Genomic DNA, 14157 nt, shown 5'->3' with positions numbered 1-14157 from the left:
CTCTGTGTGTCTCTCATGAATAAATAAACTCTTCTTTTAAAAAAAAAGTATGATTGGGCCTCAATCACACTGGATAGTTAATAAATATTTCTCCAAACTTCAATAGTTAAAGTTTTTAAAGTGATTTCTTGAGACTTTCTCAAGTGGCAACTGCAGCTTACTAGAATTCTATCTGTAACTTTACTCACCTTCACTTTAAAAATTTTGGTTCTATAATGCAGAGGAGTAAGCTTCCTCATAAACACATAAACTGAAATATCTCTATAATTTGTAATCTCTGTGGATAGAACTGGAAAGGAGTTTGAGAGACTAAACAAATAGCAAATCACTTAGAGATTTATTACATATGCCTTATTATCTAAATTAAAATAGAAAACATATATAAGAAAATCAACTTCTGAAGATGATCGGTTGTTTTTTAGTTTTTTTAAAATTATATGGCCCGATATTTAAAGTGAACTATGGCTTTTTTTTTAATCACAACCAAGGAAAAAATTTAAAAAGCAACAGATAAGCTCTAGGAGATCACGAAAACCAGCCTTCACATGAGACCTATTTCTCATCTGGCTTAGTGTCCTTTATAGTTTATCCAGGTGTGCTTTCAATTCATCCGAGTTTGTAAGTGAATGGCAAGAAACAGCAAGGTAATTCCCTCCTTCAGATTGAAAATAAAATTACAGCTACAGGAAATTAACTACTCCATCAATGCCAACTGCTTCTAAAATTTATTTTTTGGTTATGAAGGTAATTTGGAAAGGACTAATATCCATAAATCATTATGATGCTTTATAATCCATTTTAAAAACAATCCTGTCTTTTTATGTATTTCATCAGGTCTCATTCCGACACTAGCGTATCTGTCATTTTTTAGCACTGTCAGCAACAGACCTATCTCATTTGTCTTTATTTCTCCAAAGCATTCCTCCTGCCTGTGACTTTCTCAGAACACTAGTAGCTGACAGTTTCTCTCTGCCCAGAGAGTTCTAGCCGCAAATTTCTTCTACCATAGCTACCCAGGTAGAACAGAGGGCATCTCCACGCACAATTTTTTTGAGCGGGAGAGTGAATGCAAATCAGCACAGTATCCGCATAAGGTCCTTGGTGACAGGACTTTTGGAAACATCTGCAGGTTCTTCTGGTTTTCACTCCTAGGATCTCACACTTGTGTCTGTGCCAGGAAGAGCTCTGCTCAGGGCCGGGCCCAAGGGAGCTGGATGGCAGGGAGCTCCAAAAGGCACACTTACATCATCAGCCAAGACTGCTGCGCCGTGGAGAATGGGCACGGGGTTCTGCTTCTCATAGTAGTGGAGCTTTTCATGAATCTAGAAGAAAAACAAGAGTATACAAGTTCACCTGCTAGCTAACGGTGAGATAGTTGAAGGGTTTTCAGCATGCAAATAGAAATGGATGCACTAAACCTCAAACAAAAATTAAACGTTTCTATAAATCTATAGATGACAAATATGTGGACCTAATTCTATGGTCCAGTGTTTCAATGTGATGTCAAATGGGGGCAAAAATCGTTATCAAACAGAGCCCACATAAAAGCTAAACCTTTCTTTTTCCCTTGAATAATTATGATAGTTTTCAAAAATCTGTAACTTCTAAAACATTTTGCTTCAGTAGCAGTTGTAGTTCATATCTCTGCTAAAAACATAAATTATGATTAAAGCCAAGTGATGAGGCAGCAGCCACTTGGGTTGGTACATGACAACCACTAGAAGCAAGAGAGCTGGTGTGGTGTGTGCCTTCCCAAGCATGCTGTTCCTTCCCTTTGCTTAGTCTTTTTTCCTCCCAGATTCTCAACATTTCCCCCAAATTCAAACTTCTAAGAAACAAAGGGATTGCTCTTAGTTGAAGACATTTCTTAGATGTATTGAGCTTGGATAACTTTCTGTCCTGTAAAACAAGGAAAATTACACTATCAAAGAATAATTGGGTCCTTTCATTCCCGACATTACCCAAGAAAAACAAAGGCAAGAATTTATTTTAGTGTGCTAGAAGACACACAGAGTTCCTTTAAAAATCTAGTATTGGGCAGCCCTGGTGGCACAGCAGTTTAGCACCGCCTGTGGCCCAGGGCGTGATCCTGGAGACCCGGCATGGAGTCCCACATCCGGCTCCCTGCATGGAGCCTGCTTCTCCCTCTGCCTGTGTCTCTGCCTCATTCTCTCTCTCTCTCTCTCTCTCTCTCTCTGGGTCTCTGTGAATAAATAAATAAATAAATTCTTTTTAAAAAATTCTAGTATTATGGGAATCCCTGGGTGGCTTAGCGGTTTAGTGCTCGCCTTCGGCCCAGGGTGTGATACTGGAGACCTGGGATCGAGTCCCACATCAGGCTCCCTGCATGGAGCCTGCTTCTTCCTCTGCCTGTGTCTCTGCCCCCCCCCCTCAGTGTCTCTCATGAATAAATAAATAAAATCTTAAAAAAATCTAGTATTATCATTAAGAAATGAAAGATGCTTTGACAAATGCAAAACTGTTGGCTTTTAAGTTTTATCTATTTCAGCTCTTACACAGGTGCCTTTAAAATGTTATACTTGAAAACTTACTTGAGCCTCCTCTTCTTTACAGTTGAAGAAACTACCCCCCCCCACTATATATATAAAATAGTTGCACCTCATAATTTCCAGTTTTTAATAGGTATCAAGTAATATATTCATAGGTAACAAGTCATCTACTCTTTAATTAGACTCAAAGCTAACCAAACCCTCTTGTAAAAACTCTGGAAGATAGATTTTACATTGATTAGCCAGATGCTATTGCTAAGGGGGGATTCCATTGCCTTTTTGGCAACCTGGCCCACAGTGCAGAGTATCAGGGCAGGAATTTTGATACTTAGGATATTATTACCAGAATGATCAGGGCCACATTTTTACTTAATATCTTGGAACCTTCACTCATTAAACAGTAGGGTAATAAACAAAATTTTTTAAGAATGCAAGCTATAAAAAGAGCAAGATTTGATGTGACAAAGTATTAAAAGTATAATTTAAAACAAAACCATCCAACCTAAAAGCTTAATTAATCTTGCTTGAGTCATTGCCAAAAATTAGACCACGTCAACAAATACTATCATAGAATATTGAGCTCAGCCTCTCCTATAACTCATCTAGCTTTCTTGCAACCAATTGTTTAAATGTCTGCTTCCCTGCGATGGTAAATATAGAGGCTCACTTTTTTTTTTTTTTAAGGTACTACCAGAGGTCTGTATTCCCTACTAATAATGATCAGGTGGGAAAAAAAAAAGATCAGTACTGTCAGTAATATCATCTTCAGTGAGTTTAATATTTTAATCCCTTAACTCTCACAAGAATATTAAGAGGCAGATGGCACCATCATTCGACTTTACAGATCAGCAGATACATAGGAGTTAAATAATAACTTGTGATGGTCCCACACATAGAAACAACCGAGCTGGGACTTAAACTCAGGCCACCTGGCTCAGTGTCAGAGCTCTTCATCACTCCACATGCCTGCCTCTCAGACTAACATCTCGTCTGTCTTCTTCACTGACCTCAATCACTACTGGATGAACAGGATAGAGAGAGGCTCACGGATATGTGACAAATAATACTAGCTGTTTCCAATGACTACAGGATTAGGGATGGCTCCTCTTCACCCCTCCCTGTATTTTTTCTTTCCGACAATTCTTAATTTTTCCAGATTAACTTATATTGATACTGTACCATAATTACAACTTAAAAATTATATGCCCCAAATAAACACATTCTTTCTCCACTTCATTTCCTTCTTCTGAGGGTCTTTTAAAAACAAAGAGCCCCTCTTTCCATATCATCATCTTTCCATCTTCACCCAAGTGAGTTGAGTGCATACCCCTACTCTTCCCACTCTGGGACTTTGTATTGTATCAGGAATTTTTAAATGCTCTCCCAGAATTTCCAAATGCTGGTAGCCCTATGTTGATATGTGTTTTACTTCAGGACATAATTTTAAATATTAAGTTGGTATGAAAGTAAAAATTACTGCAAGCAATTTTGGGCTATTCACAGTTTCCAAAATCACTGACTTTTATTGGTATTTATAATATCCAGGAAGAAAATTTTTTTAATGATTTTCAAATTCAAATACAATAAACAGGTAACATATAAACTTCACCCCAGGGCTATCCAACAGAACTCCTTGGATGTTGAAAATGTTCTGTACCTTCTTGTCCAACATGGTTTGTCACTAGCCACATGTGCATACTGAACACTTGAACTGTGGCTAGTTTACTTGAGGAACTGAATTTTTTATTTTATTTTTATTAATTTAAAGGCCCACATGAGGCTAGTGGTTTTAATATTGAATAACATGGCAAGATTTTATGTTAAACGCTCTGTAACTCAACTTTGCACATCAGAAAAATTCACTCTGATATAGTTTGGCCAATTTCCCTAAGTGGTCACATTTTGGAACCCAACAGACAAATACACAACCAAAAACACAGCATCTAATTATCTGTGCACTGCCAAACCTGCAAAATCTCACTTATTTTACCTAAACGCTTCCCTTTGCAGACTCAACTGTGTAATAAAAGTGTACTTCATTTTTCTCCCTTGAACAAGAGGAGAGCAAAGTGGTAGGAGTTGCAGAAAGAAAGAAGTGAAGACAACTGGAGAAGGGGAGACTCTGGTTAAATTAGTTTCATACGATAGCAAAATAGTTACTCATTAAAAGATATGCTTCTAAAATATGTAAAGTACACTATTAAGAAAAAAAGAACATTTCAAAAGAGACATTTATGTTCCAATTAATAGTGTATATGCACATGTCCGTGTTTGTTTTCTACAATTACACGTATATCAGAAAAAATTAAAATAAAAATCATTTCTATATGTAATTTGTTCTTTTTTTAGTTTTATTTTAAGATTTATTTGTTTAGAGAGAGAGACAGAGTTGCAGGAGGGAGGGATAAAGGGAGAGGGAGAGAGAAACACAAGCAGACTCTGAGCTGAGCACAGAGCCAGAGGCCAGCTGTATCTCATGATCCTGAGATCATGACCAGAGGCAAAACCAAGAGCTGGCCTCTCAACTGACTGAGCCACCCAGGTCCCCCTATATGTAACCAATTCTTATAGGAAAGCTATAATTACCTTCATTTGCATACTTCTTGAAAATTAGTGTTTAATTTTTGTAAGAGAATCTGGTGCCAATAATTTAATTTTTATACATGTATCACAGAAACTGAAATGAAACTTGAATAATGAAAGAATAAATAAAGCTTGACCAATCTCAATGCAATCATTTGAAACTTCTCACTGATGTGTAACCCATCTATCTCACTGACGGGTAAATGGAAGAACCCAATTATGGAATTAAATAAACCAAAGCTGTAAAAATCCCTTTTCTGCTTTCTATTATGAATATTAAAAAGCAATGAAAATAACTGCTCAATAGTTTTAGCCAAACCAGAATTGGTATTGTGCACACACACGCTCGCATGCACACATACACAAACACCCCCCCCCCAATCTACCTCATTTATTTACAACATGGAGAGGAGAGAGTTCTGAGTTTTGTTTTTTTTTTAAAGATTAACTTGAAAATAATAATAATCTTGAGAAGTGGTACTTTGACAGCATATTAAAGGACTCCCCTAGAAGATTCTTTTTTTAAATTTTTTTAAATTTTTTTATTTTATTTATTCATTCATGATAAAGAGAGAGACAGAGACACAGGCAGAGGGAGAAGCAGGCTCCATGCTGGGAGCCCGACGCAGGACTCGATCCCAGGACTCCAGGATCATGCCCTAGGCTGAAGGCAGCGCTAAACTGCTGAGCCACCCAGGGATCCCAGTTCTGAGTTGTAGAAGAAGATCCATGGGACACAACGACAGCCAAGAGGAGCTGGTAATGACATATCATGTTGTGTAGGGATTAAAAAAAGAAGAAGAAATATTCTAATGGCTGGGATCCTTTTTTTAAAATAATAATCTTTCTCAAAAAAAACCCCTCTTTATTAGGAAAGAGGAAATGTAAAAACAACAACAACAGAGCAGAGACAATAGTGCCAACTGTATGCCCTTCTTTCCAATTATATACCACTAATCTCTCTAAGCTAATAGCTCCGAAAAACTAAAATTAATAAAACTGATGAGAGTTGATGTTCTTGTTTTGTTTCCTGCCTTGAATAAGATAAATTCTGTCTATACATTGCCATAGATACTTAGATCCTGTGAAATTAGTACCCACATATTCAAATGTATGAAGAGGCTTTTGTGGGTTTTTTTTTTTAAAGATTTATTTATTTATTTGAGAAAAGAGCAGGAAGAGGCGCAGAGGGAGAGAGAGAGAGAATCTCAAGCAGACTCCTCCCTGAGTGAGGAGCACTAGGAGGCTCAACCTCATGACTCTGAGATCATGACCTGAGCTGAAATCAACAGTCCAAGGCTTAACTGACCAAGCCACCAGGCACTCCTGGATGAAGAGCTTAGAAAATAAATGAATGGGGACTCCTGGGTGGCTCAGTGGTTGAGCATCTGCCTTTGGCTCAGGTGGTGATTCCGGAGTCCCAGGATCGAGTCCCGCATCGGGCTCCCTGCCTACTCTTCTCCCTCTGCCTATGTCTCTGCCTCTCTCTCTCTGTCCCTCATAAATAAACAAATAAATAAAATCTTTTTAAAAAATGAACGTTCAATCTCACAAAATATTTTCTACAATATATAGCTATATTGTTTTTCCTATGTGGCCAGGTAATATGGGAATTCTATTTATAGAATTTATTTATAAATTTCCAAATACTACCCATCTCATCGTGGCATTCCCACAATGGGCCTCACTTGGCTAGATATTTTTGTCTCTTAATGTGCTGTGGAACCCATTGATAATATTTTATTGAGACTTTCCTCATTAGTTCTCTTAACTGAGGTTGGCTTTTTTTTTTTTTCCTGGTCCTGTCTTTATTGGGTCATGATATTAGTGTTACACTCATTTCGCTATTTTTCACACTGTGGAAAAGTTTCTATCTTTTTGTATGCTCTGAAAACACCTCAATGCCACTAAAGTGATCTCTTCTTTAAATATGTTATGGCATTCCCATGGGAAACCAGGTGGATCGGATACATTTTGGAAGGCAGCTTCATCCCCCAACTTTATTTCTTCTGGGTGGTGTATAGAAATTTCTCCATTTAGGTTTTTCTATCTCTTCCATTGTCAGTTGCAGCAAACACCATCTCCTAAAAAATTATTCATTTTTTTCTGGCCTTAAAAAATTACATGAATCTACTTAAGCAGAATAGTCTCTTAGAGTATGAATTTCCTTTACTACATATTTCTTTATTAGAAATTCTTATTTTGTGTATCTGTACTTTCTCTATTTCTACCCTTCATCCTTTCATTTGTTAACAAACATTGATTTTACTATATATTCCCTTTTTTAAGATTTTATTTATTTATTCATGAGAGACACAAAGAGAGGCAGAGACACAGGCACAGGGAGAAGCAGGCTCCATGCAGGGAGCCCGATGCAGGACTCAATCCTGGGACTGCGGGATCATGACCTGAGCCAAAGGCAGATACTCAAACACTGAGACACCCAGGCACCTCAATTTTACTGTATTTTCAAGGAACCACTTTTTAGATTTAGTTTTACTGATTTTGTTTTCTCATATTTTTTTTTCTGTTTTCATCTTAATTCATTCCTTCTTTATGTAATCCAATCCCATGTAACACATCAGTCATGTGCATCATGTAAATTACTGGAAAACAAAAGATAGGGAAGACTACTTTAACTGGAGTTTTATTCATCAAATATTGACTAAAGTAAATATTGACTCGTTCCAGGACAAAGATACTCAGTATGGAAATAAAATACAGCAAGAGTCATTCCAACCTATTGACAAAGTTAATAAATGGGGAAAAAGACAAGAACATACATCATAGAAAGGGAAAACTTCAGCGGACCTGTTCAAGCAAGTTAAACTAGTATTTGTCCCTCTTTCATTCACTCTCATTAGCTGGGCAGCTGAGAAGAGGTTTCTGTCAATTTAATTTTTACCATTGCTTTAGTGCTGACTTACGAGTACGGAGTACAAGCCAAGGACATGCAGAGCCCCTGTGCTCCTGGCACTGAGGACTAGCTATCCAGTCAACCATAAAATCAGAAATGAAATAATGGACTTCTCTCCCCCTTTTCATCTTTACTTTCCATTCACGTAATGCTTCTAATGATAAGAAATGCCAAAAGTTGTTTTCATGTGTTTTTGTAAGTTATGATTCAAAGTCCAGTAAACCGAAAGTGTAATATTAGTTTCAACATACACTTATACGAAAGTGATTCAACACTTCGATATGCTCAATACAACAGGTGCACTCATTAATCCCCAATCACCTGTTTCATCCAACCTCCCATCTACTCTCCTCCAGTAACCATTAGATTGTTCTCTGTAGTTAAGAATCTGTTTTTTTGGATTGCCCCTCTCTTTTTTTTTTTTTTTCCTTTGCTCATCTGTTCTGTTTCTTAAATTCCACATAGGAGTGAAATCATATAGTATATGCCTTTTCTGACTTACTTCATGTAGCTCTACATAATGCTCTCTAGCTCCATCCAGGTCATTGCAAATGGCAAGATTTCATTCTTATGACTCAGTAATACTCCTTTGTATATATACACACACCACATTTTCCCATTCTTTAACTGCTAAAATTTTTGAAATGTTTTAATTAATGTCCTATTTTATTTTATTTTTCTTAAAGATTTTATTTATTTATTCATGAGAGAGAGAGAGAGAGAGAGAGAGAGAGAGAGAGAGAGAGAGAGAGAGAGGCAGAGACACGGGCAAAGGAAGAAGCAGGCTCCATGCAGGGAGCCCGATGTGGGACTCGATCCTGGGTCTCCAGGATCAGGCCCTGGGCTGAAGGCGGCGCTAAACTGCTGAGCCACCCGGGCTGCCCTTAATGTCCTATTTTAAATACTTTAAACATTTTTTAAATAAAGACAATATGATAAACTGCATACGCAGCATCAATAGTGAAGACATATTAGGCATTGCTTCAAATGCCTTTTTTTTAAGATCTTATTTATGTATTCATGAGAGACAGAGAGAGGCAGAGACATAGGCAGAGGAAGAAGCAGACTCCCTGTGGGGAACCCAGTGCAGGACTCGACCCTAGGACCCCAGGAATACAACCTGAGCCAAAGGCAGACGCTCAACCACTTAGCCACCCAGGTGGCCCAATTCAAAGATCTTGTAAAATAATTCATAAGAGATAAGGCTAAAGACCTACCCTCCTTCCTCTCTGCCAAGAAGAAAACATTGTGTTGAAACTGCCAAATATATTTCCATATGCATTTTCGTCTTTTTAAACACATACACATTGATAAGCAACACAAGCTATTTTTGAATGTACATAAATGGCACTTCCCTCGACAACTGGATTTTTCATTCAATATCATATTGAGATATCTAGCTTGATACATTTAGATATAGTTCATTCATTTTAACAGATGAATAATATCATACTAATCAACCAGTAGTTGACATCTCTTTTTTTGAACTGAGAAACATGGGTAATTTCTGCTCTTTGCTATCGAATATGCTTCCAACCACTCCTCCCTAGCCTGTGGCAGATACCTAGCAGGGTTCAAGTGTTTCCTCAGTCCCCAGACCTTTGCCAACACTTGGTGTTATCAGACACCTTACTAATCAAATGGACAGGAAATGGAACCTCCCTAAAGCTTTAATTTATATCTTCCCCAATCTCTGACTTCTGTTTTCACAATAGTTTCAGAGACTGAGACAGCTGCTGCCAAAATCAATTCTCCTCATCCACAGTAATGAAACCACAGCTACAAAGCAGCTGCCTAGGGAAGAGCTACATTTCCTCTCATGCCCTCCCTCCTCCCTTCTGCCTGCAGCTCAGTTAACACAGGAGAGCAGGAGTCAAGTATGATATGTAAGTTCTGAGTGTCACTTCCAGGATGAGGCTTTTAAGAAATTGGTATACTCCCTCCATACTCTACCCCTCCACCAGTTGCATGCAGACTATGACAAGGCCTTAAGAGGCAGCAAAGCCACCCATTATTAGGACCTGGGTCCCCAAAACACCTTATGGAGGAGGGCGATGCATCAATCTGACATATCCCTTTAAATGATCACTGAGCAGGAAGTAAACTTCTATTGTACCTAAACTATGACATGTTTTTGGACTACTTGTCAGTTGTCCATTCTACCATAAACAACAGAGTGGCCGTGGCCAGATGGAAGTTATGTTAACACAAGCCAAATATATTCAGCTCTTTCTATATAGTTGTGTGTTTTGTTTCTTAAGAAAACATTCCCTACCCTAATAAAGAGATTCTGGTGTGACTTCTTTAAAGTTTTAGAGTTTTATTTTGTATCCTGAAATATGACCTCACATGTACAAGAGTTCTAGCTTAATCTTTTCCCCAAAGTGCAGCACCACTTAATCTTTTCCCACTGACATGTAGTATTACTTATTTATCAAACCCCCACTCAAGAGTATCTATATCTGGGCTCTCTATTCTGCCTGATTTGTCTCTCTTAGCCCAGAATCATTACTATATTTTTATCTACACTTTTGACAATTAGAGTAAGGTAAAACTTCTTAGCCCTTTATTTTTCCACAAGGCTTTTGCGATAAGCTCACTAGCTACATGCAGTCCTTGAAAAACCAAGCTGGGACACCTTAACCATATTATTTCTCTACATTCTGAGAATTTTCCTGAAATCTATCTTCCAATTCACTTAGCTCTCTCAAACTGTATCTAATCTCTAAAGAACTTATTCACAGAGGTTTTTTGTTTTTTTTGGTGGATTATTTTAGTGTTTTTTTTAAATGACTATACATCTTATTTCTATAGTTCAAATATGGATCTTTTTAGAAATCTGTTTTTTCTTAGCACTCAGTGTTTTTCAATTTATTATTAAAACCTTCTTTTAAGGCTAGTAATCATTTAAGCATCCTTACTTTATAGGCTACAAGACTGCTGCATTACACAAAGTACTTGGCTTTGAATCATGCTTTTTGCAGTGCCTGCAGACTGTAGTTGAGGGTAGTTTCTATTCTCAAATGTTTTGTAATCTGGAGTTGTTAGTAAATCGTAAGTGGGATGTGATATGAAAAAATCCTAGGTTGATGGTCCATCTTTTCAGAAATACTTTTCATTTGCTTCTGATGGGTATGTTTGCAATATCACCAGCTGCTATGCCAATTTCACAGTTTGGGATTCCTGGATTAAGAACTCCAATTCTAGGTGAGATCTTGGGAAAATGGTGGAGAGAGAGGATCCTGAGCTCACCTCTCACTAACACATCAATGCTACAACTATACAAGATGCAACTCATTCTGAAAACCACCTAAAGACAGGCAAAGTAGATATTCCACAGCTCAACAATTAAAGTGGAAGACATATCAAGAAAGGTAGAGGGAAGAGACATGGTTGGGAACAAACCCCCAGCCTCATGACCCACCAATAGGAGGGCTATCACAAGTGAGAAAACCCTCTCAGAAGAGGAGGGAATCGGCCCCATATCAAGCACATCTGCCATGGGGGACCTGCACTGAAAGGCGAGCCTCCATAACACCTGGTTTGGAAAACAGCGGTGCTTACCTGTGGGAGCATTGAAAATCTGGACTTAACTCCCAGGAAGCCAAAGGGCTATGGGAAACCAAGACTCTGCTCTTAAAGGGCCAATACATGATCTATTGCTTAGTCTGAGACCCAACCCAAAGGCAGCAGTTTGAAAAGCACCTAGGTTATACATGAAGGAAATTTGACTTATTTTATGGCATGTGCTGGAGAAGCAGGGATCTCTACAAGTTTTCTCCAAAATATCAGTGCTGATGGGAGCCATTTCTCTTGCCTTCCTCCATCCAGCTGGGCAGATGCTTGAGAGAGCCAGTTCTGACAAGTCTCCATCCACCTTGACAGCACCACATGCCCTGTCTCAGTGTTCCCTTTGAATTCAACCCACCTGATCTGTCCACCCCAGCAAGTGCCCCTCCTGATTCTGACATACCAGACAGGCATTTTCAGTGGGGAGCAGCACCCTTCTGAAGCAACTCCTGTCCCAGAGAAATGGGGGTCAGCCATGTGTATCAGTATGCCCAAAACAATTGCAGCCAGGAGTCTATGACAGGTGAAATGGAAACTAACCCAGTCCACCAGTATGACTATGGCAGCCAGAATCCAGTCACTATCAGGGGGCACATACACCCCACGAGTGCCTGGTACTAAGGACCAAAGGGAATTGTGCTACTGGACCCACAAGAGGCCTTCTATATAAGGCCTTCAAGACCAGGAGACATAGCTGAGCTAGATAATACACAAAAACAGGGATTCAGACAAAATGAAGAGACAAAGGAACATGTTCCAAACAAAAGAACAGGATAAAACTTGAGAAAGAGAACTAAAACAGAGAAAAGGAGTCTACCTAAAAAACAGTTCAAAGTAATGGTCATTAAGATACTCACCAGACTTGAGAGAAAGGTGGAGAACTTCAATAAAAGAAAATATTTAAAAAGCTGAGGAATACAATAACTGAAATGAAAAATGCACTACAGGGAACCGACAGCAGATAAGAAAATGCACAAGCACAGATCAGTGATCTGGAAGATGGGGAAACAGAAAAAGGAATTTTAAAAAATGAAGACAGGTGCAGGACCTCTGCAACAAACTCAAGCATAACATTCACATTCCAGGGGTCATAGGAGAAGGCAGAGAGAAAAGGGCAGAAAACTCATTTGAAGAACTAATAGCTGAAAACATCCCTAATCGAGGGAAGGAAACAGACATCCAAGTCCACGAAGCACAGAAGCCCCAAACAAGATAAACCAAGGGACATTCACACCAAAACATCTATCAATTAAAAGATCAAAAATTAAAGATGAAAAGAGGTCCTTAAAAAGCAGCAGGAGGAAAGCAAATAGTTACATACAAGGGAAACACCATTAGGCCATCAGCTGATCTTCAGCAGAAATCCTACAAGTCAGAAGAGAGTTACAGGATATATTCAAAGTGCTAAGAGGAAAAAAAATATTGAAACAAAAAAATTAAATTAAAAAAAACAAAGTGTGGGCAGCCCCGGTGGCGCAGCGGTTTAGCGCCACCTGCAGCCCGGGGTGTGATCCTGGAGACGCAGGATCGAGTCCCACATCGGGCTTCCTGCATGAAGCCTGCTTCTCCCTCTGCCTGTGTCTCTGCCTCTCTCTCTGAATGAATAAATAAATAAATATTTAAAAAAAAAAGTGCTAAGAGGAAAAAATCTTCAACCAAGAATACCCTACCCAGTAAGCTTATTCAAAATTAAATAATTTCCTAAACGCAAATTAAAGGAGTTCATCACCACTGAACAAGCCTTACAAGAAATATTAAAACAACCTCTTAAAATGGAGAAGAAACAATCACAACTAGAAAAAAATTATGAAAGGAAAAAATTTCATTGGGAAAGGCAAACATATTAAAAGCAGAAGGTCACATTCATAAAGCTATTAGAATGGTAAAAAGACAAAAGTAGTAAGATCAATTGTATCTACAAATATTAGGTAAGAGATATAAAATAAAAATAAAAATATACATAAAATAAAATTTTAAATAAAATATGATGTCAAATATATAAAATATGAAAGGAGAACTAGAATGTATTCAAACTTAAGTGATTATCGACTTAACAAAGACTGCTACATACATAGCATGTTATAGCTGAATTCATGGTATCCACAAACCAAAACCCTGTTACAGATAATAGAAATATGAAGAGAATGGAATCCAAGCATAGCAGTAAATAAAGTAATCAAATCATGCAGATAAGGCAAGACAAGGAATGAAGAACTACAAAAAAACAAAACAAAACAGAAAACAATTAAGAAAATGGCAATAAGTACATACCTATCAATAATTACTTGAAATACAAATGGTCTAAATGCTCCAATCAAAACATATATGGTGATTGAAAAAAAAAAAACCACACGCCTCTATATGCTGCCTACAAGAGAGTCATTTCAGACCTAAAGATACATACAAACTGAAAGTGAAGGGATAGAGAAAGATATTCTATGCAAATGCAAGAAAAAAAAAGGTGGGTAGCAATACTTGTATCAGACAAAACAGACATTAAAACAAAAACAAAAATAAAAATAAATAAAATAACAAAACAAAGACTGTAATGAGACAAAAGCATATATAATGATCAAG

At 37.9% G+C, this 14157-nt stretch overlaps 1 protein-coding gene across 2 annotated transcripts in view; it reads right to left on the bottom strand.

Annotated features, from left to right (window-relative positions):
* The window catches only part of MPP7 (MAGUK p55 scaffold protein 7), a 293058-nt gene that overhangs the window by 109818 nt on the left and 169083 nt on the right, over window positions 1-14157 (bottom strand). For both annotated transcript variants that reach the window (XM_055334544.1, XM_055334545.1), the window contains exon 4: window positions 1245-1322. In XM_055334544.1, coding sequence (XP_055190519.1) covers window positions 1245-1322 — 78 coding nt within the window. The remainder of the gene's footprint in view (window positions 1-1244; window positions 1323-14157) is intronic.

Source organism: Nyctereutes procyonoides, unplaced genomic scaffold (genome assembly GCF_905146905.1).
Source record: "Nyctereutes procyonoides isolate TBG_1078 unplaced genomic scaffold, NYPRO_anot_genome, whole genome shotgun sequence".
Classification (NCBI taxonomy): Eukaryota; Metazoa; Chordata; class Mammalia; order Carnivora; family Canidae; genus Nyctereutes; species Nyctereutes procyonoides.
This window is presented reverse-complemented; position numbering and strand designations above follow the sequence as displayed.